Source organism: Balaenoptera borealis, assembly GCF_965194805.1.
Source record: "Balaenoptera borealis genome assembly, chromosome: 16".
Lineage (NCBI taxonomy): Eukaryota > Metazoa > Chordata > Mammalia > Artiodactyla > Balaenopteridae > Balaenoptera > Balaenoptera borealis.
In genome coordinates, this window is record NC_138872.1 from 57,483,450 (window position 1) to 57,507,265 (window position 23,816).

Here is a 23,816-nt window from a genome sequence, read left to right on the forward strand (position 1 = left end):
CAGAGATGGAAAGAAAGGTAAAGCCAGATGCTTTACCTCACGTGATCTTCACAAAAGCTGTTTGCAATGGGAACCACTACTTCTACTTTACCACGGAGGAAACTAAGCCCAGAGAAGGTAAGAAATTTACCCAAAGACACACAGCCAGTAAGTGGGGCAGAGTCTGACTTTTAAACCGGTCCTCTTTCCTCCAGACAGCTCAAGTAGGTATAGGAAAGGAGGCGCATCCTTCATTCATTCAACAAATACCTTGGGAGGGCCAACTCTGGGCTGGCACTGGATCCACAGCCTGTGTGACATTTCCCCAAGCAGGAAACTCAATCAATGTCCTAGTGGGGAACAAATCCGCAAGATATTCATCATAATAACTTCCCAATTCTCGGTCAGGTTAAAGCGTCATCTTGGGGTCAGAAGGGAAAAGCTGTTTACTTGGCCTAAATTGAGGAATGGGGTAGAACGGAGGAGGAGGGAGGCGTCAACCCGTAGCACAAGGGTTTTATGAGATGCACAGTTCCACACCTCGAATAGTGCAGTGAAAGATACTTTGGGCGGTGAAGTCAGATCTGGGTTCCAATCCCGACTCCTACAGTCACCAGCTGTGGATCTTTGGGCAAATTACTCCACCTCTCTGGGCCCCAGTTTCTTCATCTTTCAAAATGGGGATCCAAAATATACTGAATGTGATGATGGTTTTAAAGCCTTCAAATGCACTTGATGCTCGGCGAGTGCTCAGTGAGTTTTAGTTATCGCCGTTGCTGGCCCACGTGACCTGAGCGCAGAGGAGAGCGGGGAATAACAAATTGGAACCCACGTCCCTCCCGCGGATTCTCCGAATCAGAACCCCAGGCGTCTGCAGGCCTGCCCCAGGCCTGCCCCCGACCCACAAAGCACGTCACCTCCCTTACTTCCCACCACCCGCCTTCTTACCATGACTTCGATGCCTGCTGCCGGAAGTGAATCCCACCTACTCCCGGAACCGCTAAGATCGCGTGCTCGGCCCTAATAGGACAGCGTAGAGGCGCACTGCACTCTGGGATCTGTAGTCCAGAGAGTACAGCTGCCGCTAGTCCTAGGCATTATGGGAGTGGATTCTCCTCCTCCCGGCGTGCCCTGCGGCACGGGGGCTGGTCCCGGAAGTTCCTGGACGGGTTCCAGGTGCCAGCGAGTCCTGTAAGGTTCGCGTGGAAACTGGGGTCATGGCGGCGCCCGGCCCAGCGCTCTGCCTCTTCGACGTGGACGGGACCCTGACGGCCCCGCGGCAGGTAAGCGGCGTCCGGCGGGCTGGCGGCAGCCGGTGCAGAGCCCCCTGCTGCTCCCAGACGAGGCTAAGGACCGCCTACCTCCCCTGAAGGGACCGAACTCTACTCTGGGTTCCTGGAGGAATGAGACGGAAGCTCCCACCAGCTCTTCAAGACCTCAGGGTGCTCGAAGAGATGGGACAGGCCGGAAAACTCTAGAGAGCAAGAAACTTGTGTTGGGTTGGAAAACGCAGTTTTGGACTCTCACCTCCAGCCCCGGGTTTGAACCCCAGCTCTGCCCCTTTACCTGCTTGTGTGCCCTCCTCAGACCTATGACGTATGGCCTCTGCCTGTAGCCTGATGTGAAAGACATAGGTTTCCAGGTCAGACGGACCCGGTGGAGTCTCAGCTTTACCTCCTGACAACTGTGATCTTGAGCAAAGTCACTTAACCTCAGAGCCTCAGCATCTGTGGCTTTAAGTGGGGATATGACCTGTTGCATGTGGTGTTTGTGGGGGTCGAATGAAATCATATAAGTTCATGAAACTATCTTGCATACGGTAGACTGGGTTCAGTAATATTCAGTTAATATCAGCGACCGCCACCACTCCCTTGTCCAGCCCTGCAGTGGAGTGGGGTGATGGAGGAGACCTAGATTGCTACAGGCTGCCTGCTGAGAGCCTCCTTGGACTCCTGGAAACTTTTCATTTCCAGATTTTGTTGCCGTAGGCACGGATACGTTTCAGTTAAGGTTAACATTTGTGATCTTTGCTCACTCTGACCTCCCCCTTGCACAGATTAGTCACTGAACACCAGCCATTCGAACTTGAGACTTGGCCCAAGTAGCCTCACTGTCTTCAAGTTCTAGCTCTACCCTGCTTAGTTTGGGCCAGGTGGAAGCAGTGGTACGTGTGCTCCAGAATTCACAACGAACGTCAGTGACCTTAGCCGTCCGTATCATTTTACCTTTCTGAGCCACAGGTGCTACGTATCTAGTGATGATGCTCAATTGCAAGTTCTCCAAAGGCCCTTTTTGATTCTGGGATTCAGTGATCCATGCACACTTGTAGGTTGTTAATTAGCCCATAGTGGTCTGGAGCCAATGTCAGCAATTCATTGTTTGTAAAAGGCCAGATGGCAAATATGTTTGTGTTTGCCGACCATATGGTCTGTAGTAACTACTCGACTTTAATGCAAAAGCAACCATAGACCTTATGTAGACATAGCATAGCTGTGTTCCAGTAAAACTGCTCTCAATTTGGCCCATTGGCTGTAATGGCCTTGGGTTTACATTCCAAGCCTTTTTACACAGTATCATTAGACCCTCTTAACCTTTCTCCCTCTTTCATCCCTGGTAGGATAGTTGTTATTTCCATTTTAAATAAGGAAACAGACTCAGTGAAACCATGACCTTGATTTCACACAAGAGATCTGGTACAAGTCTCTGGGCCTCAGGGCATCGTTATTTGCTAAGTTTGCCTTTTTCTGCTACCGCTCCAAGGTGGAGGCTGTTCTGTCACTAGGTGTGTCGTTCAGGAACGTGCTTCTGATTCCCAGAAGGAACCAGGGTATATAAGCACAAAGTATGAAATAGCAGCGAAACCAGGCAACCCACAGTGTACTCCCTTAAAACATTTGAAACGTGATGTTCTTTGGCAAATGTAAATTTTTACACTCAAAAAAAAATCTAATTTTAAAGAGAATTGTTTCGGGGCTTCCCTGGTGGCACAGTGGTTAAGAATCTGCCTGCCAGTGCAGGGGACATGGGTTCGAGCCCTGGTCCGGGAAGATCCCACATGCCGCGGAGCAACTAAGCCCATGCGCCACAGCTGCTGAGCCCGCGTGCCGCAACTACTGGAGCCCATGCACCTAGAGCCTGTGCTCCACAACAAGAGAAGCCACCGCAATGAGAAGCCCACGCACCACAATGAAGAGTAGCCCCGCTCGCTGCAACTAGACAAAGCCCGTGTGCAGCAACGAAGGCACAACACAGCCAAAAAAATAAATAAATAAATAAATTTTAAAAATAAAAAAAATAGAATTGTTTCTATGTGCTGGGTGCTCAAGGTTAAAAAACAAAGCTATTTTAAAAATAAAAAATAAAAACTATTTTAGCAACAGATCTGTTCATTGTACAACCTTTCCCTTCCTCAATACTCACGTTCTCAAACATTGATAAGCACAAGACAATCCGAAAGCAATCAAATGGGTTATCTTTTCCTGCAGCTGCTGAAACAGTATATGACCTAAACAGGTAAAATCTAATTAGAGTGGAATCCAGAGCTTTGCACATTTCAGTGTTTTAGTAGAATTTTGCTGTTCTGAGTACTTTCCTAAGAAATGCCATTGCATCTAAAAGCAGTTGAGACTTAGAACCAGGTATAAACCTGGGTGAATTGTTGTACAATTACCTATCATGAAAAATTTCAAACGTACAGAATTGCTGGAAAAATATAGTACCCAAAACATCCATATTCCCACCACTTAAATTCAACAGTGTTTGATATTAACTTTCTCTCTCTCTTTTTTTAATCTTTTCTGTGCCACTTCGTAAGCTGTAGTCATAATGGTACTTCACCCCTAAGTGTTCGCACCTGCAGCTCTTGAAGACAAGGACATCTGTCGTAACCACAGTATCATCATCATACTTAAGGAAATTATCACCAATTCCCTAATATTATTTTATACCCTGGTCCAGGGGTCAGCAAACTTTTCTGGAAAAAGCCAGATAGTAAATGGTTGAGGCTCGCAGGCCATATGGTCTCTGTCACAGCTACTCACGTCTATAGTTGTGGCCACAGACACCTCGGAAATGAATGGATATATGGCTGTATTCCAGTCACTCTACAAAAAGAAGCAGCATGCTGGGTCTGGCCCACAGGCCCTGTTTTCTAACTCTTCCTCTACTTCACTCAGTTTTCCTTAATCGTCCCAAAAAAGTCTTTTATAATTTTTTTTTAAAATTTTTCAGAAGGTGAACTTTTAACATTTTTTCACCTTAATTCCAAGCTTTTGGCTCTTTCTCTGTGCTTTATTTTGTCTGGGATGATTTAGAATTCCTTGAAATTATCAGCACAAGAGTTATTTAGAAACATTATGACAATTTTGCTGTGTGGTTATTTTGCTCCAAATCTCTCCTGCCGTACGGGGTAGTTTAGATGCTCTATCGTGGTCACGAGCAGCTGGGTCTTATTTCCTGTCGAAAAGTGTTTGCTGCCATCTGGAAGCGAAAAGGTGCCTCTCTGACTGATGCAAGTTGCAGAGCACGTCTGATAGCTGGACAGCAATACCATTTAGCTCATCAGTGTGCACAAGGGTCAAGAGAAAATAAATTGTACACTTAGGCTTCTGTTTGGAGGTGGAAGTATTGCGTTTGTGTTGCATTTTTAATATTTTGGAATCACGGGAATCTTCCCCACTTCCTCCCATTCTGACGTTGGCTCTGAGTAAAGCACTTGTGGGGACTCTGGGACCCATTTTCACAATCACTGACTCAGAGGCCACTAGATTTTGTCTATTAGGTCAAGATTCCACCGGAAGATGTAGAAAAGATTGCACTCTAAGCCCTTCTGTACAATTTTATTTTATTAATCATATGCATGTATTACTCTAAAAAAATATTTTTTAAGAAAAGGAGAAGATTGAATTCTGGATGTTTTTGTACTGAAGTTGAGTTAAGTGGGTTTTTTGTTTTTCATTTCTGGTAACTTTATTTGTGTAGATAGTCCATGTAAGTGTACAATTAAGATTGCTATAAGTAATGAAATAAGAGTTTAAAAACTTCATTGTGATTTGCCTGAACACAGGGATATCTTTTCATCTCAGTTTAAAATTTCTTTTGAATGGGCACACGGTTTGGAATTTAACTAGCATAAAATTATACCACTGAGACCACTATTTATATTTTTAAAATATTTATTTATTTATTTATTTTGGCCGCACCGGGTCTTAGTTGCTGCATGCGGACTCTTAGTTGCAGCCTGCAGGATCCAGTTCCTCGACCAGGGATCGAACACAGGCCCCCTGCATTGGGAGCGCAGAGTCTTACCCACTGGACCACCAGGGAAGTCCCGAGACCACTATTTATAGGTAGAGCTTTTCTTTCAGGAGAGACTCAAAAATCTAGTGATCTTACTCTTAAGGCTTTTTGTTTGTTTATATAATTATAATAAATCAACTCTCAACTTCCTCTTTAATCTCATTGTGTTATTTTGTTTTAATCAACTTAAATCCATAAATGGAGCACAGTGTAGCATTTGAAAGGACCGGGCTAGATCTACATGCACTATGGAAAAATCACCACAACTCAGTGCTGAGAAAGCAAGTCATGGCACAAGGTGTGGAAGGAGTCCACTTGTGTTTCAAAAAGGAGTACCTATTTATATATGTGCATACAGACAAGTGTATAAATACACAGAAAAAAGGCTGGAGCAGGGCTTCCCTGGTGGCGCAGTGGTTGAGAATCTGCCTGCCAATGCAGGGGACCACGGGTTCGAGCCCTGGTCTGGGAAGATCCCACATGCCGCGGAGCAACTAGGCCCGTGAGCCACAACTACTGAGCCTGCGCGTCTGGAGCCTGTGCTCCACAACAAGAGAGGCCGCGATAGTGAGAGGCCCGCGCACCACGATGAAGAGTGGCCCCCGCTCGCCGCAACTACAGAAAGCCCTCGCACAGAAACGAAGACCCAACACAGCCAAAAATAAATAAATAAATAAATAAATAAAATAAAAATAAGGTACCACTTACTTTAAAAACAAAAACAAAACAAAAAGGCTGGAGCAGTACATAACAGCTGTTAATATATTTCTTGTGTGTTTTAAACTAGGTAAAAATAAGTAAAATTTAACAAGTTTTTTTCTGATAAAAAGGTTGATGTCCCAAAAGCACAACTAAATAGTTGGTCTCATCTGTAGACTTAGAAACCAAATTGGCAGTTATAAAAATAAGGGTTGTATTACTCTTGGGATTTTAGTCTCCCGATTACTTCGTGGCTCTTGACCGTTGTGTTTTCCTTTTTGAAATGCAGAAAATTACCAAAGACATGGATTGCTTTCTACAAAAACTGAGGCAGAAGATCAAAGTTGGAGTCGTAGGCGGGTCGGACTTTGAGAAAGTACAGGAGCAACTGGGAAACGATGGTAAACTCCACATTGCTGGCTACATTTTGGTAAAAGGTTAACTTCTCATGAGGACGTTGGGACCTGTTGCCATTTAGTATCACAGGAGCCCCGAGCCCTCATCCCCGTGTGGCAGGCTTCAGGCTTCCTGCTTCCTTGTTCGGGGAAACATTTTCTCTGCCTTTATTTTTCCTCTGTTTTTAGTCCTATAAATAAATTTCTGGAGTTGCTAGTGGAACAGTTGGTACTCGGATACATGGACAGATTCACCTAGAAAGATGGGTGTCTGTTTCTCGGCCTGCAGTCCTTCCTGTTGGTCCCCATTAACTGCCCTTCTGGCCTCAGTTCAGGCCCCATCTCCTGACGTCCTTCTCACCCAGGTGTTGAGGGGTCCTCCGGGTCTTCATGCCTCCCTCTGTTGCCCTATCGCAGTGTTCCCCAGAGTTCCCTAGTCGGGAGTCACCCAGGCTCCTCCCCCACCTAGTGAACCAGAATCTCAAGCCCAGGACCCCAGGAAGGTGGAGATTCTTACGTGCCCCTTCACTGGAGATTCTGAAGGGCATGGGTCTGTAGGGCATGGGAATCATACTTCAGCAGCTACCCTCAAAGAGAGTCTAGAGCTGTGGGTGTAGCACTCTCTGGTTATTGGAAACTGTCTGGTTATATTTGTCTTGAAGACGGGCTATGGATTATTCATCTGCATAGCCCCAGGGCCTCCAGGGTGCCTGGCCTATAGGAAATAGCAGGTAGAGAGAGAGATGGACTGAGCGTTCTTTTTGGCGCTGTTGACGCTTCGGGCCAGTAATTCTCTACGTCCTGTGCACCGCAGGATGTTTAGCAGCATCCCTGGCCTCTACTCACTTGACACCCGTCGTGCTGCCACACCCAGTGTGACAACCAAAACTGTCTCCAGACACTGCCACATGTCCCCTGGGGGCAAAATCACCCCCAGTTGAGAACCACTGTTCTAGATGTAATATCTTACGGTGCACATCTGTGTGGGGTGTATTTATTGAACCAGTTACTGAAAGAGGGATCTGTGTAGTCCCTTTAAAACTCTCTGTTCTGGTTACACTTAATTCTCCTTGTAGGTGCTCTGTTTAGAAACGCTATAAACAACATAATGGGACACATTAAGACCCGGGGATCCTGTTACTTGGTCCTGATTGCCCTTTCTGCCTCTGGTCACGTAATTAACCACAGCCTCAGAGAGGTTTTGTCAGTGTAGCACAGCGTCTTACATTTGAGAGAGTAAGAGTCGAAACTCCAGAATCAAAACAGTCACGAGCCAGAAGAAAGTGGAAGACCCACCTGTATCAGAATCACCTGAGGAGCTCGTTCAAATGCAGATGTGGGAACCCCACCCAACACACAGTGCCTGGGAATCTGCATTTTGGCAAGCAGCTAAAGTTTGAGACTCCATTAAGATTTATGTGGGTGGTCTTCAAATGTGAATGAATATAAGAATTGCCTGAAGAGCTTAAAAAAAAAAAATCTGATTCTTAACCTGGCCCCTGCAGATTCTGATTCAGAAACCTTGGGAGCAGAGCCTGGAATTCTGCAGATCTTCATCACTGCCCTGGTGATGCAGATTCACAGTGGGGTTTGGGAGCCATCCTTGGCTCCCACCTTCCTTTACAAATAAGCAGGCAGAGGCACGAGGTGCCCACCAAGTCTCCAATCTGCAGCCTAATTGTCATCTTCTAAATTTATAATGAAGAGCCTTTTTAAAGAAGTTTTTAAGGAGCTTTTTTTCCACCCTCCCAATCTAAGATGAGATAGCCTTTGACAGTCATTACTGGAGTTTAGCATTTTTATTGGCGATTAGTGTTAATCAATAAGTAGAAACACAGGGTCCAATTCATTGCATTCTCAATTTTGTTTTGTTGGCAGTGGTTGAAAAATATGATTATGTGTTTCCAGAAAATGGCTTGGTAGCATACAAAGATGGGAAACTCTTGTGCAAACAGGTAGGTTTGCAAGTATCCAAACTACTCTGTACTACTAGTGAAATGTTTTCTAAAAAGGTATTTGATATTGAATGCCTCCAGGGAGGTATATTTGGGAGAAGAGTGGTAATGAATCTTCACCCTGTATTTTTTACATTTTGGATATTGAACCATGTGACTAGTACACATTCCAAATTGTTAACTAAAATTTTATAATTGTTTTTCAAGGTTACTTAATCTAATATTTCTATTATGGTAGCAAAGACTAGGGCAAGTTGCCTTGCTGCAAACATTTCTAAGAGGTACCATGTAGCTCTTATTACCATTAAAATCCGTCTGTTCAGACGTAAGAGGAAGCCAAAGTGGAACAAATATATTTTCTATCAGTGTCTGCAGATATTTTAATTGAATAAAAGGCAGCAGCAGTAAACTCTTTGGGGCTTCCAGGAAGCACTTGAGAGATAATGAATACAAAAATCTTGAGTAATGAAGCAGAAAATGGTTTTGACTGAGGCCCTTTCTGGTTTGCCTAATGTTTTCAACCAGAGAAAATGGGAGAAAAGGAGAAAGGCAGTGGGGTGTGTCCCCATCACCGCTTGGTGACCCTCCAGCCACAGAGGCTGAAGACCTGGGTTTGCTGGAAAGCCATTTTGAAAAGGCCTCCCACTGTGTCTAGTAACTCCAGTATTTTCTTTATCTAGAATATTCAAGGTCACCTGGGTGAGGCCCTAATCCAGGATTTAATCAACTACTGTCTGAGCTACATCTCGAAAATTAAACTCCCGAAGAAGAGGTGGGTTTGCTTTTAGCAAAGAAGCGCCACTGGAATATGGCGTGATGTCATCTGGTGGGTTAGAGCTAACTTAACTCCAAAGCCTGGTGCTTAGTAAGGGATCACTGGAAACCTTCTGTAAAGCCAGCGGTAGACCGATGATTACATAAATGATGGTGCGTCCACGTTATGGAAGTTGAAAACTATATGCTTTCAAAGGCTATAAGTTAAGGCACATGCCTGTGAAACAGCAGTGTGGGAAAAGCAGCATCGGCCCAGGCCCCAGCTCAGGAGTCTCAAACTGGAGGCCCCCGGGCCAAATCCCATGCAAAGCCAAGTTCAGTTGGCCCCTGGTGTTCAGTAAAATCTGCATTAAGTGCTATCATTTAAAAGTCTGATTTCACACTTTAAAATACCTGGGTTTCCGGCTTCTGCAGCATCTGAAAACCCGGCAGCTCGATACTCCCTCCTAGGTGGCAGCAGCCTGGCGGGCAGCGCTGCCCCCTCCCCGTCCCCCAGTCTCTCACGGGCCACTTGTCTCGTTTTTCTGGCCTCGGTAGGCATTTGATTCGGGAACCTACCTCTTGCTCTGAATACTGTTATCTCAATTCCCATTTTTAAATAGTAACAACAGTAATGTGCACACATGCCCACAGTTAAAAGATGGGCAGAAAACGGACCATATGCTAACGGTGGTTGTTTCGTGGTAATGAGATTTCAGGTGGTTTCTTTGAAATACTTTTCATCTTCTCGGTTTTCTGCACTTAATGTGTAACACCCTGATGATTAGAGGGTGAAACATTTCTTAAAGGGTGATTGAATTTCAAGACATGCTGGAGTTTCGAGAGTGCTCGAGACCTGTTTCCAGAATTTCCGAAACAGATGCCCCTGCTCGGCACCTCCTCTCGGAGGGCAGGGGCTTCCTTTTTCACATCTGTCCCAGGAAGGGGGATGGATGAGACAGGAGGGACCCGAAGTCCATCTTTCTGGCAGCTGGGAGACGGCCCGTGAGTGTTCCTTATCCTGTGCTGTTGACTTTTATGTATATTAGAAATTCTCCGTTGTAGAAAGTGAACATATAACGTACCCCAGGTCAGTTCAGTCTTTACTTCGGGCTGAGCATTGAGGGAGGATAAAAAAAGGATAAGATACACTCCTGTCCTCCAAAGAGGATGTCATCTAGTGAGAGGGCCCAGCGTGCAGAGCTGTGACTCCAAATTAGCCTGAGATACCCGGTGAATTCAGGAGGCAGAGCTGAGTTCCTCCTTGATCGGCGTTTACCCACATTGCTCGTGGGGCTAACGCTATGCCCCACGCACGCCAGGCAAGTGTAGTAAGACGTCACATCGTCCAGGTCTTCAGGGGGGGAAGTGAATGCTTGATCAGCCGCCTTAGTCCTGGTTTTTAGAACAGAAGCCTTTCTACAATGCATCAACCTCCCTCCCTGCTTTGGGCATGACCTCTTTTTCTGACAGTTTAGGACCCACAGGCCTAGGATCCCCCCTGGGAATGATCACCAGGGCCCCGTACCCCAGTGTACATGTAGAAGGTGTAGGGAATAGGCTGGTCTGTACCGCGTCCAGGACAACCGGGACGGGGTGTTTGAAAAAGTGTCTTAGGTGCACATACGTTGTTGTATCGTTTGCCTCTTTTTCTGCAAGTTGAACACAGCAGGGGAAGGATCCAGTGATGGAGATACCGCTATTTTTGTTTTACTTGCTTCCCAGTTTTTTAGATAAACTGGTACTTTTCACTTCAGGAGCCCCTTCTGGGGGGCTCAGAGCAAGTGCCGTTAGCCCCTTTCTGAGCTCAGAGCAGAGCGGTGCCCAGGGTCCCTGGTAAGTGGCAGCATTGGCCTGGAATCTGGTCCCAGCCCCACGCCTGGCGTGTGTCCTCGAAGTATTATTACTGAGACTCACCTGGGGATCCTCAGCAGCTTTTCCTGTGTCGCTTTTCTTGGTAAAAATCAGCATTTCACTAGGTCACTTGCAAAGGTGTCTGGGACATATATTTTCAAATTCCTTGGGGAACTTGAAGAGATAGTAATCATTTTCATAGCTCATTGTTAACCGTAACATTCTCTGCTCAAGAGCTGCACCGACCAGCAGAAATGTAATATGAGCCACATGTGCCGTTTTTTCTGCTTTCCGTGGCCATGTTTAAAAAAAAAAAAAAGGAAAGGAATAGGTGAAATTAATTTTAATGTGTTTTATTTAACCAATTATATCCAAACTATAGTCATTTCAGATATAGTCAGTATAAAGCATTGTCAGTGATGGGTACACTCCTTTTTCATACGAAATCCGTGAACTCGCATCTCACGTCAGATCAGCCACAGTTTTCAGGGCTCTCTAGCCACATGAGGCTCTTGGCCGCCACATGGCCCAGCACAGCACCACCAAAGGCTGATCGCACCCGCCTCTGCCTTTGGAATTGCCCCACTTTTTTTTTTTTTTTTTTTTTGGCCACACCTTGGCATGCGGGATCTTAATGCCCCAACCAGGGATCGAACCCATGCCCCCTGCAGTGGAAGTGCAGAGTCTTAGCCACTGGACCGCCAGGGACGTCCCTGGAGTTGGTCCACTTTTTAGCCTGTCTATCCGTCTGTTGTGTTGCTCAAATAAATGATGTATCTCTGGGACCTCCGTCCCCTTTTCCTCCCCAGGGGTACTTTCATCGAATTCCGAAATGGGATGTTGAATGTGTGCCCTGTCGGAAGAAGCTGCAGCCAAGAAGAACGCATTGAGTTCTACGAACTGGATCAAGTGAGTCTTTATGAAATAGCCGGGGTGTATGGACGTGTGGTGTGCATCTCTGTGGCCAAGAAAGTGTGCTTCTAATGCAGTAGACTATCGGTATCTTTTTGTTTTCCTCAGAAAGAAAATATAAGACAGAAATTCGTGGAGGATCTGCGGAAAGAGTTTGCAGGGAAAGGCCTCACGTTTTCCATAGGTATCATGCATTCACGCGGGTTTCACGCTCTGGGAGCCGTTTGCTGGGAGGTGGTTGTGGGCCGGTGTGCTCTTGAACTTGGACTGTGGCGAGTTTGCAGATGGGCCATCCGCGGCAGGAAACTGCTCCTGCCTGATCAGCGCTGGCCGAGACTCAGGTTAGGAGATGACTTCCAGGCTGCTGGGTTTGGTTCTAAATCCTCGCCCAGCAGGATTCTTCCTCCCTGCACTTCTCCTAGTCAAAAATAAGAGCAACTTGCTTAATGAAGAGTGAGAACTTATGCCCACACCTTTGGGCAGAAGACAACTAGCTCATGGGTGACTCTGTAGGAGAGAGGTGGGACAGGGCCTCTTAGATCAAGAAGACTGAATGTGTTCTGGAATCCTGTAATGTTCGAATGGCAAGGAACCTTAGAAGTCACTTGGGCTGGTTTTACAAATCAAGAAGCCGAGGCCCAGAAAGGGGAAGGCGCTTGTCTAGGTTCACGAAATTTCTGTTCATAGTGACAGGCCAGCGTGCGGCTGTTTCCGGGGTCTGATGCAGAGCTCTTCCTGCAGCGCTGATGTCTCTGCCTTGCTTTTTGGTGGAATAGGCCTGTCAAACGCTTTAAACAGACCAATTTCTGCTGTCAGAGCTGACAAGCCATACTTAAAGCCCTCTCCTTTCACCAGCTCAAATAAGCGTACGCTTGCCAGAAAACTGGAATTGCAGAGGGCCTCTGTGTAAAAGATGAGTGGGTGGCTTGTTAAGTATCCTTGAACTGTGAGATGAACATCTTCCCTGACACAGCTCTGAAAGGGTTTTTGTTGCCCAAGAAAGCTGCCTGGCAATCCCCGTCCGTGGGATTTTCATTTTCCTGCACGACGAGCTGGAGGCATCCTGCTCCCAGGCCTCTCCGCCGAGCGCACAGTGCAGCTCCAGGGGAGCGTGGCTGAAGAAAGCTGTCGGCAGCTCTTTCACCGGCCTGCTTTGGGCTTCGTTTAAGCCCGCTCTGCAGACCACTCGGGTGCAAAGCCATTGTGGGTCTCACTCTGAGTCAGCACTCTGTCTCTTTTTTAGACTTTAGATTTTTAGGTTTTAGGTGAAATCATGTTGGAGAAAAAATATCATGCAAGAATTAATTTCTAGAACCTACCCCTAAAGTATTGTAATTAGCAAACTGAGGTAATAAAAATGAACGTTGGCACTCCAGTTGCCGACAAGATCAAAGGGCACATTTTCTTTCAGTGACATATCATTAGCCTCCTTTTCACCTTTAGCTTGTGTGTCTCCCTCCCCGCTCGGCAGGCGGCCAGATCAGCTTTGATGTCTTCCCTGACGGATGGGACAAGAGGTTTTGCCTGGGACATGTGGAAAAAGACGGCTATAAGACCATTTATTTCTTTGGTGACAAAACCATGCCAGTAAGTATGGAAGTGTTTTTGCAGTTTCATTGTTCGATTTGGGTTTGAAGAGGGGGGAAGCGGACAGATGGGCTTTTCTCCCCCCGCCACACTTCACCTGGCAGCCCAGCTCAAACCGAGTAATGGCCTCTGTCCTATGAGAGGGGGGTGATGGAGCCCCCTCTTCTCTGTGCTCAGACACCCGACACCTCTGAAGGCAAGGATGGAGCCTTTCAGTTTGGCTTTGAGTTAAGTGTCACCCACCTCGAGCGCCTTCCGGAATGAGACCCAGTGCTGTCATCAGATCCTCTTTGTGTTTCAAAGCCCTTGCCGTTTTTATTTCATGTTTCCGCTGTGTTTTTTCCCCAGGGGCGTTCATTTAGGTTGGGCACTAGGAGTCCTAAATGGTAGGAGGACCAAGAGTCTCGTGAGTCTGGAATTCAGGAGAGATGAGAGGTGGGGGGTCAGGCCTGGGCATCACACACTGAGGGGCAGGAGGCTGTCCTGGGAGGGCTGTCCGTGGCAGTCAAGTGGTTAGGACTCGGCGCTTTCACTGCCAAGGGCACAGGTTCAGTCCCTGGTCAGGGAACTAAGACCCCTCAAGCTTCACAGCGCGGCCAAAAAAATAAAACTGGGGACTGAGAGCAGAGCCAGGTGTTGAGAGGCCAGCGGGAGAGATTTCCCCGGAGCCGCCGAGGTGGCAGGCGAGGCTCTCCTTAGGACAGGTGGGTCCCCAGGGGGCTGGATGGAGGGGCTTTGCCGCCATCGAGGCCCAGAGGAGGCTCAGCCCCCGATGGTCGCTGCCCAGCCCGGGGCCGCCTCCCTTTACCTTCCTCTCGCACCCGCGTGCCTCTCTGCTTCCCTCTCACGGGCCACGCAGTGGTGGCAGCTACCTGGCCATCAGGCTCCTGTGTCAGGCTTTGTGGCTGTACTGCAGCAGCAGGAAGGCTGCATGGATGGAGTTTTTAATCCCTCCAACCCCCAGTCCACCCAGAATGCGTGCTGTTTTGCTAAGGTCTCTCCTGTGTGGACCTGCCTTTTTCAGTAAGATCTCCACGTGCTAGTCTTCCAGCGTGAAAGGGACTTCTGGATAGCATAGTCTCATGTCCTGCTTTCCAAATTATAAAACTGGGGGAATTCCCTGGCCGTCCAGTGGTCAGGACTCCACGCTTCCGCTGCAGGGGGCCACGGGTTCAATCCCTGGTCAGGGAACTAGGATCCCACAAGCCGCCCTCGCCGGTCCCCCCTCTTCCCCGCCGCCGCCCACCGCCCATCCTCCCAGCTTTGTGCTGATTCCTGCAGTCTGAGAAGGCGGCTCTTCAGACGGGCTGAGGCAGATTGTTCTGTGATGGTGAGGTCCTTGCCGTGTATAAGCCTCGGCGGGGACTTTGCAGGACGGAATGCAGTTCTTGAGATAATCAGAAAACAACATCTTTGGGGAATTCTTCATTTGGGAATTAGAGAGTTTTCTGTTTAACCACTGCATTACCACACATCAGTTATTTTTTTATTTTAATCTTACCTACTTTTAAAAAATGGATACTGTCGAATGGAGGTTCCCCCCCCCCATTCTTAATTAATTGGCATTCATTGTAGAAAATTAGAAAAAGCATGAAGAAGAAAGGAAAAGTCACTTGTAAATCACAGCTGACATGCCTCTCGGCCTCTTTGCAATGTATATGACCCCAAATGTGGGACACGGTGTGTTCACTGGTTTCTGCTTTTGTTCTCTTAACATATTTCGCTCCCCCCCCCCCCCCGCCGCGTCAGGGAATGTTCTTTGAAAACAAGCTTTTAATGGCCGTATAACATTCTAGCGTTTCGGCACAGATTATTTACCCATTTCCCCAGCAGAGGCCCTTTGGGTTTGTGGCTCTTTGGTGTCATCCCGAGCACCGTAGTAAACACTCTTGCGTCATTCTTTGCCCTCCTCTCTGAACTTTTTTGTCAGTGGTTTCCTGGAGATGGGAGTTAGCAGTCCAGCCATCTAAATCTTTTAACAGCCTGAGGCACTGAGCAGTCCAAATACTAGCTTTAAGTTTCTTTTCGTATTCAGTGATAGACATTTGGAAAGCTGTTTTCTTTCTTTGCGTCAAGGCAAAATGTTTTTGCCCGCTCCCGGGGAGACAGCACCTGAGCTAGGCGCTGTCAGTAAGAAGCCCTTTCCCTGCCAAGCTCAGCAGGCTTAGACGCCTGCCCGGCAGCTCGGCCGGGGTCTCATGTTGCCCCGAGCCCCCCGTGTCTCCCCCCGGCCCCGCCCCAAGCACCTCCAGAGAGCAGAGGGAAGAGGGAAGAGGCTGGCCCTGGCTCTTCTAAATCCTCGTTAGTCCTGGAAACTCCCTCGTCCGTCCCGGCAGCCACAACAGGCAGCGTCCATCGACGCCCAGCTCCGAGTTCAGCTTACAGGCCCTGGGCCCGGCCTTTGGTGGGAGTAGCGGGGGGCTCGGTTTGCTGCGGGGAGGGAGATGGCCAGCGCCTGGGAAGATGCACCCAGGCTGCTCTGCCTGGCTCTCCAGGGGGCTGCGCCTGCCAGCTCAGCCCCAGCCTTGCCGAATTCCCAGGCAACAGTGCTTCTGCTTGTTTAATGCTTCTTGTAAAAAACATCTTGACTTGAAGTCGGGGCGACGTGAAAACCCATTGGAATACTTGGTGAGCATTACCCACTGATGGGTGTGACTCCGCAGTTCCACTTTGGTTAATTCGGCTCTCAGTTCACTCCTACGTGTGTAGAAAGGGTTACAGAGAGGGGCAGGCCAGAAACAACCCCGCCCTTCGCAGGAGGAGGGTGGAGTAAATAAACGGGGGTCCAGCCACACAGCTCCAGCCACACAGCGGAATGCCAGGTGGCGGAAGCACAGCTGGTGTGGAGCAGTGCTGGTAAGAGGCTCCATTTTTGTGTAAAGACAGAAATCATCTCTCTTCGTGTCTGCTTGTAAGTGCACATGGGGGCTCTGAAAGGGTACCCCAAAAATTACAGAGTTACCGTGGGGGTGGGACGAGGATGGGAGAGACTTACCGCTGTGACAAGACCCTGTTTTTAAATATTTGAGCTGCGTGAAGGTGCTGTCTATTGAAAAATAAAACTTAAAAATGTCAAATTGAAAAGAGGAGGGGAACGAAGCTTTTCAAGTGCTTCCTCGGCGTCACCCCTGAGCCGGACACTTGCACGCCATCTCCCGCGGTCCCCACCGCAGCCGGGGGAGGCGGGGAACGCGGGGGCCCTGCAGAGGGCCAGCTGCTCACTGAGTGCGGTCTGGAAGCCCCTGCCCTTTTTATTCTCCCCTCTCACCTCCAAAACACTAAGACCGCTCACCCTTTACAGTCAGCGTGGTGGAAAGAGGTGGTAGGCTTGGAAACCGAGAGCACCCAAGCCTGCCCCCCAAAAGCCCGGTGCGGTGACCACACGCGAGTCTGTCTAAGCCTCAGTGCCCCGGGCCATCCGGGGGGGTGTGGGTCCACTTCCGAAGGACCGAGGACAAAGTGAGAGGTCTTAGAGGGAAGGCAGTTGGGGATGTGCCTCTTTCCCAGCAGCTCCTGCTTTTAAGGAAGTTGTGATAAGGCTCACCTAGTACTGAGGTTGCTCTGTGAGTTTGGGGGCCTGCGGGGTGGGTGACAGGTTGCCCTTGTGAGTGGTACCCAGCGACCCTTGAGGTTCTGTTAGGCCTTTGGCCGGGGCCTGGGCTTCCTCGGCGTGCCTGGCATATCCTGGCATCTCCAGGGCTCCCAAGACTCCTTAGGGCTAACAGAAGTACAGAATGTGTCCTTGGGACAGACCGGCCTGACTGCTTGTTTGTTTCTGTGGCAGAATCTGAGACCCAGGTCTCGTGTGGCTGGTGGCAGGCTTAGGTTAGCGTGGTGAGGTGGGTCCCTCGTTCCTGGAGGGACCCAGGGCAAATCGCCGCTCCCTGTGGTCTGAGCCTCCTGGAGGAGGTTGGACCAGATTAGAGGTTCTCATCCCTGCTGAGGAGAACCCCGGGCCCGCTGCGGGAGGACAGGAAGCCAGATGCTGTGCAGGGGAACCACGGGTCCCATGTGTCCACTGGGGGCCTGCCTTCCTTCCGGACCCCGGAATTGGTGGCCTCGTTGGTCCAGAGAACAGGACGGTGGACCAGCCCCAAGGCAGGAGTTTCCCTCACCCCAACGCTCCTGCTCAGGGAGACCCAGGCTTCGGGCCCCCAGGGCTCACTGGTGTCCACGCATCAGCATCTCCCCGATGTGCTCCCGTGCCAGGGCCCCTCACGCAGCTCTGAACCCCGTTTTACGGATGAGGGGAGCTGTGCCAGAGCCATCACCAGACCCTAAGGGGCAGTCACCCAGGAGCGTCAGCCCGACAGCCAGCTCGCTTTCCCCCACCCCTAGCCTGGTCATCACTAGATTCTGAGTCCCTGGTCCTCAGCCCTGGAGGCACATTGGAGTCATCTGATCGCTTTCAAAACCTCTGACCCTGGGGCCAGGCTGTTTTTGACCATAGCTGTTTACTTCTTTCTAGGAAAAAAATCAGCACAGTTATCTAAGGGCATTCATTTTCAAATGTGAAAGTTGTTTGAGGTTGTTTTCATCCGCAGCTAATTCTAGCATACCGGGAGAGCAGCACATACCAAAGTCAGGTATCCAGTCCTCGGGTCCCCAGCCTCCTGCATAAGCCCTGGGTACCCAGCTCTCCTGTGGCCAGAGACACCCAGGTACGGGAGCTCTTAGTGCATCCTGGGCTTTTGGCCCCCATGTCTCTTGTTCTTTCCCAGTTTTACTGATGTATTTTTAAAGCTCCTGCAGTGACTGTCACTTGCAGCCAGGGGAGAACCCCTGCTCTGGGATCTTTGAAGGCTGAGCCTTTGTCTTGGTGGCCTTTGTACCCATAATGGATAGAAATTGGCTAAGTGCTTATTGAACTACCCGAGGTAGACGTCCATGTGCAGCTAGAGAGCTTGTCTGTGCCGCGGGCAGGTATCCACACAGCAGAGACCCCCTGGAAGTCGTGTCAGGTCATGTGGAGCAGGGCACGCAGCCGGCGGGCCGGGGACACAGATGCAAGATAATCAGCCTTCGCTGCGACCCTCCGACCCTCCTCCCGTCGGCCCAGACCTTGGCCTTGTAGGGATTAAACATTAATGGGCAGCCTGCGCTGATCCGGGGCCTCTACTTTGGGCCTGCCAGGTACACCTTAATGGAAACACGATCGCTTATTCATCCCTTCGCCCCTTCCCTCCCTCCGTCTTCTCCCAGGAAACAGGAGCTTTGTTTTGGAGCTTGGGCGTGGCTGAGCCTGCCCAGCAGGAATCCAGTAACCTTTGGTGCACATGCAAATCCAGTTGTGAAGTTTCCTGTTCACTGTAGCCTTATTTTTCTAGTGGGTGGCACTCACTGGCTTGGTTCTTCGGTTCTGCTTCTCCCGACCTCACTCCGATCTGGTTTGCAAGGTCTGTGCGGCCCCAGGAGGGAGCCCGCCCGCTCTGAGGCCAGTTGCCCTGCAGGAGACGCGGGCAGTGCGGGCAGTGCAGCTTTGCTGCCCTCTGAGAGCAGCGGGCCCCACTGGGCTGCAGGAGGTTTCTCCTTCCCGGGCGATCAGAACCTCGGGGCCTGGCTTTGGTCCGAGTCAGTGGCTTACAAGGCAGCAGGGCTCAGCCTCCTTCCAGGGACGGCTCCCCGCCTCGCCGCCAGCAGGCGCTCTGTCAGGGGAAGCATCTGTTGGGCACCCGGGACACCCTCTCCAGGGTGGGGCAGGCACGGCGTCTGTGAGCCTTGCTGCTCCAGAGGTCCTGCTCCCCAGAGAGTGGCTTCTGTCTGCCTTGCACCCTGGCTGGGGGCTGGAGCCTCCTGACCCTCCTCTGCTTCCGCTTTTGAGTCCTCATCCCCCATCCATTCTCCAGAAAGTTCCTCTTGTGAAGTGCACCTGATGGTGTGAAGCCTGGCTCCTGGCTTTCCGGAGGCTTCACATAAAATCCCAAGTCCTCGTCTCGACCTGCGAGGCCTCACAGCCCGGCCCCTCCCCGGCAGGCTCTAGCCCGGCTGGCAGCCTTTCCCGGATGGGCGGCCACAGGGCTTGTCCCTCCTCTTCCTTCAGGCCTCTGCTCAAAGGCCTCTCCCCTGTCACCCTGGTCCCCTCCCCTTATTCTTTGCGGATGTGGCAAAGCATCCACAGAGCTGTGTATGTCCGTCTCAGATGTAAGCTTGGAAGGCAGCCCTTAGGTGAACTCCATTTGTTTGCCACTGTATCTGCAGCTTCTGAGACCATGCCTGGAGGGTAGTGAGCGCTGCACAAGCTTTGTTGGGTTAATCCGTGAAAACTAACCCCTCCGTCCGGGGTTGGTGAGTGACACTGGAGTGAAAGTGTCCCCAGGTGGGTGCTGGGGTTTTCTGAATAGAGCAGTTCTTTCTTCGTTGGTTAGGTGCTCTGTGCTGGTTTCCCCACACCAGGCCGTTCCTAAGAGAAATCCTTTTTTTGTCGTAAGAATTGTCTTCACGTGTATTTGTTCAGGAGATGCTGACCATGAACTGGGGGGCCAGCTGAATGATCAGAGCCCCTTCACAGGACATAAATTCGTGAGGCCCGCGCAAGGCTTGGCAGGCTTCTGGGAAAGAACATTCCCCAGTGTGGCTCCAAGGTCGTGACCTCCCAACATGGCTCCACCCAGCACGCCTCGGGCCCGGGCAGTAGTCCCTCGTGAGGTCTGTGAACTTTACCTCCACCTAGGGAAGCCGTCTGCTTGGGGGTGGGTGGTTTTTACAAAGATGAGAGCAGCCGTAATTTCAGGTGTCAGTTGTATAAAAGGATGTCATTTTTGTACAGAATCGTTTTCTCCATACTGGCTTCATGCTCTGTGTTTTATGAAAAAAATCCATTTTCTCTGCAGTGATTTTCATCGCATTATAAACTAATTGATTTTTTTTTCCAAGATTTTGCATTAGACTGCTTATCCAGTGTTATGAGGAAAATATAGGAAATTCCGTGAGAAGTGAAGCAGGGGCTTTCCTGCAGGGCTGTGGGTTGTGGAAGCAGCATTCCCCTGAGACAGGCGGGACTGGGGAAGGGGGTGCAGCACAGACTAGGCGATCCACAGTCACAGGACCCCCCGCACCCAGCATGCCTGGGCCCTTCGAGGCCCAGGCCTCAACTCCTAGGGGCTCACCAGGGGGAAGGAAGCGTGAAAACGCTAGCTGCGCGCTGGTGCTGGCCCAGGATTGCTCGTCCACCAATGGCCTCAGTGCTTTGGGCGAAGTTCCGCCACGATCCCCATTTCATAGATGGGGAGCTGCCCACATACCCCCCTCACCAGTGCTAGACCAGGATCTGAGCCCAGGCCACCAGGCTCAGACTCCAGCCACGTGGGCCTATTTAAACTTCAGTGAGTCAGACTCAGTACCTCTGTCACGGGCCTCACGTGTGGCCTCCGTCGGCTCAGAGATGGACCGTGTCCATCGTCACAGAAAGTCTCGAGGGCAGCACTGCTCTGGACTGTCTGCCCTCCTGCAACCCCCCATGACCTGTTAGGAAAGTTTGGATGCGGTTAAAACAAATCGATGGCAGTGAGAATTCTGCTTTCTTGGTAGAAAAATAAGCCTTAGACAGATCTTCACGGGAACATTGTGATTTCTTTCACAGGCATAATTGCATGTTCCAAAGCTAAACTGCAGTTAAAGGGAAGGTGAAAAACCCTTTCTCGGTACGACAGTACCCTTGTTGTTCCTCTCCTGGGGGCTAAGAAAAGGTACCTGAAGAGATGCTCCCCGCCCGGTAAAATCGCAGGGTCCTCATTTCTGGTCCTATTTCTCTGGTGGCCCCGGGCCCCTGGGTGGCAGCAGCCTTGGCCCAGGAGGAGCCAGGTGGCGCCTGCATCTGCGCCGTGTCTTCACAGGGCGGGAACGACCACGAGATCTTCGCAGACCCGAGGACGGTGGGCTACACCGTGACGGCACCCGAGGACACACGCAGGATCTGTGAGGAGCTCTTCTGCTGACCATCCCTCTCCCCGTGAGAGGGGGGTCCCGCCACGCCCACCCCCAGCCCACTGTACAGTTGTCACCCGGGTCCTCACTCAGCAGGGAAATGGCCCTCCGCCTCCAGTGCTAGAAGCAGCCAGAAGGGAGAAGAAAAGGCTTGTCAAGAATGGTTCAAAGAACTGCCTCCAGCAGAGGGTTTCGTCCCCACCCCGAGTCTCAGGACCCCCAGCCCTGCCCTGATACGTGCAATCACAGTACACCTGGGGTTTTTTTGTTTTTAAACTTCCCCATCATTCTAGAATGATACAGGAAGATCGAATGTGCCTGGACCCTCCGTCTTTCCTCATGGGTCTCGTGAAAAATGTAACAGATATTCACGTTGGGACCCTCTGCATCAGTACCAGGAGGGGGGCTTTGGTGATGAGGAAGAAAGGATAGGACGTTTACAATGATCTGACCCTGGGACAGATGGTTAAAAACACTTCCAGAAATGAAGCTTCCCCGTGAGAGCGCTGGCCGAGTGACCACGGACCCCAGGGACTTTGCGCCTAGCTGGCCCAGGAAGCAGGGGTAGCTCTGTATCCACTACACTTTGAAGAGCCCGCTGGTTTCCTAGCCATTGGGACAGAGGCAGTGGAACCAACAACCCCGCCGAGAACTGGCACTCGGCCCTCCCGGGACGTAGCTCTGAGCCCAGGCCCAGAGACTAACTGGGGCGGTCCTCCTGCTGTACCCAGGGCCTGTTTGCCCTAGTTCCTCAGGGATCAGGGGAGAGCCTGAACTAACAGATCAGGAGCTGCACTGTTTCTCTGCCGATCTTTGAATAATAAGCCCATCCACCCAGGCCCTCGGAGCTGCTGTGGTCGGGCCTGCAACCCTCACTCCTCCCTCCCGCCTTCTGCAAGCTCCTTGTATAACTGGAAGGCAGCTCGGAGCCTCGTCCACAACACAGAACACGGAAGAGAGCTTTCCAAGAAAACGGTTGCTGTGTCACTTTCGAGCATCTCCCTCCACAGACCAGTGCCAGGGCCGGCGTCAGTCCAGGCATGGCCTCTGCGGGGGGCTTACAGACCTGAATCTGAAGTGGGGATTGCAGAGGTGCTCTGAGCAGCCCACCTCTCGGCCCCCACCAGGTGCCTTCATCACAGAGGAACCTGGTTCCCCCCAGCCCTCCCCCAGCCCGGCTTGTCTCAGCTCAGGATCAGCGCCAGGCTGCGAGGTCGGCCCCCTCACCTGCCCAGGGCCACACACTGGGGTGACGGTTCTCATTGGTTCCCAGGACTCTGCCGTCCTGTGGCATCCTTCCTGGCTGAATTTTACACATGATACTGTAATAATCTTTCAAAATGAAGAGTAGCAAATTAAAGTGATTTTATTGTTTCCTATTTTTCATTCTGATTACTGTTTTCTCCTCAAGTTAAGTGAGTTGGTATCTTCTCAGATTCTGGGGGAAGAGCTCAGCCCTCTTGGACCTGAGGGGCCACTCGTTGCGACACTGACGTTTCCACGATGTTGGGGGGTTGCACTTTCCAACTGGCACAGACCCTTCCTCCAGGCTTCTCTGCCCACTGGGTAAGGATCCAGTATTCCCTAGAAGTTTCCTTAACTTATATATCAAAACGAGACAACTGAGTCTTACTCAGACTTGTCCCAACCTTTATGAGGTGGAGGGTGCGCTGTTTCTCAGCCCTGCACAGGGCTGCCCTGGGTAGGTACCCCGCGGCCGTCAGGCTGGGCCCCCTCCCCTGCACTGTCACAATTCCCTCAACCTGCCTCTCCACCTCCAACGACTTCAGACTGTGCCATCCTTCCCCTGCTGCTGTGGTCTTATCCCGGTCCAAGCTCCCCAGCCATGTATCCCACCTCTTCTCTCTTTAGGCATTCCCCAGCACCCGCCGCCCTCCCCGAGGGCCTCCCCAGCCGGGCTTCGTGGTGGGGACATCAGATAATAGTAGGTAAGTAACATGCAGGCAGCAGCGGCTGATGCCTTACACGTGCCTGCAAAGCAGCAGCTTCTGTTGTTGGCAGGTAGGAGCCGGCTTCCAGGATTCAGATCCTAGTTCAGCTGCTGCTGACTGGCTGTGTGATGGAGGATGAGTTCACCCCAGCCTCAGTTTTCTCATCTGTCGAATGGGATTACAGTCCCTACCACACATGTAACTTAACTGCGTTAACTTTAGTGAAGCACTTACAAGAGTGTGAGCTATCGCTAACTTAATCATCCCCAGAAATCCTGTAAGACGGGACTGTCAACCCTGCTTGACAGACGAGGATAAGTCATTCCCTCAGCCTTCTGCGGTTCCAGGACGGTAGACAACATCACAAGAAATGTAAACACGGTAGCTAAATGCTGAGCAGGAGGGAAGCAAAGAGGTTGCCTCAGGTCAGCGTGGGTCTGTTAAGAAAGCCTCCTCCTCCCCTTCCCCACCACCTGCCCCCACCCCCTGCACTGCAGAAGCTGACCAGG

The 23,816-nt window shown here is 50.4% G+C and overlaps 2 protein-coding genes across 10 annotated transcripts in view; one reads left to right on the forward strand and one right to left on the reverse strand.

Annotated features, from left to right (window-relative positions):
- The window catches only part of TMEM186 (transmembrane protein 186), a 49,621-nt gene extending 48,598 nt beyond the window's left edge, over window positions 1–1,023 (reverse strand). For 2 of the 8 annotated variants that reach the window (XR_014235622.1, XR_014235623.1), the window contains exons 1-2: window positions 928–1,004; window positions 250–769 (exon numbers count right to left, since the gene is read on the reverse strand). Coding sequence is in view for 5 of the 8 variants with exons in the window: in XM_082359941.1 (XP_082216067.1) it covers window positions 250–300 (51 nt within the window). In the remaining 3 variants the exon portion in view is untranslated. The other 6 variants (XM_082359941.1, XR_014235624.1, XM_082359942.1 and 3 more) reach the window with 6 other exon arrangements.
- A 78-nt stretch (window positions 1,024–1,101) lies between these two features.
- Window positions 1,102–22,734, forward strand: PMM2 (phosphomannomutase 2). 2 transcript variants are annotated; one of them, XM_082359937.1, is made up of 8 exons: window positions 1,102–1,262; window positions 6,266–6,413; window positions 8,250–8,326; window positions 9,007–9,098; window positions 11,743–11,842; window positions 11,954–12,029; window positions 13,317–13,432; window positions 21,265–22,734. In XM_082359937.1, the coding sequence occupies exons 1-8, from the start codon at window positions 1,197–1,199 to the stop codon at window positions 21,364–21,366; spliced, it is 777 nt and encodes a 258-aa protein (XP_082216063.1). In that variant the 5' UTR covers window positions 1,102–1,196; the 3' UTR covers window positions 21,367–22,734. The 2 variants fall into 2 exon arrangements, with proteins under 2 accessions (XP_082216063.1, XP_082216064.1); XM_082359938.1 differs by having other exon boundaries at window positions 1,108–1,262; window positions 6,266–6,377.
- Window positions 22,735–23,816: the final 1,082 nt, after the last annotated feature.

Bases quoted from the DNA above. Each gene is read 5' to 3' on its own strand.
- PMM2 (XM_082359937.1), top strand. From the start codon at position 1,197: ATGGCGGCGCCCGGCCCAGCGCTCTGCCTCTTCGACGTGGACGGGACC. The intron at 9,099-11,742 runs GTGGGTTTGCTT...TTTCCTCCCCAG, and splicing joins ATTAAACTCCCGAAGAAGAG to GGGTACTTTCATCGAATTCC. The intron at 13,433-21,264 runs GTAAGTATGGAA...GTGTCTTCACAG, and splicing joins TTGGTGACAAAACCATGCCA to GGCGGGAACGACCACGAGAT.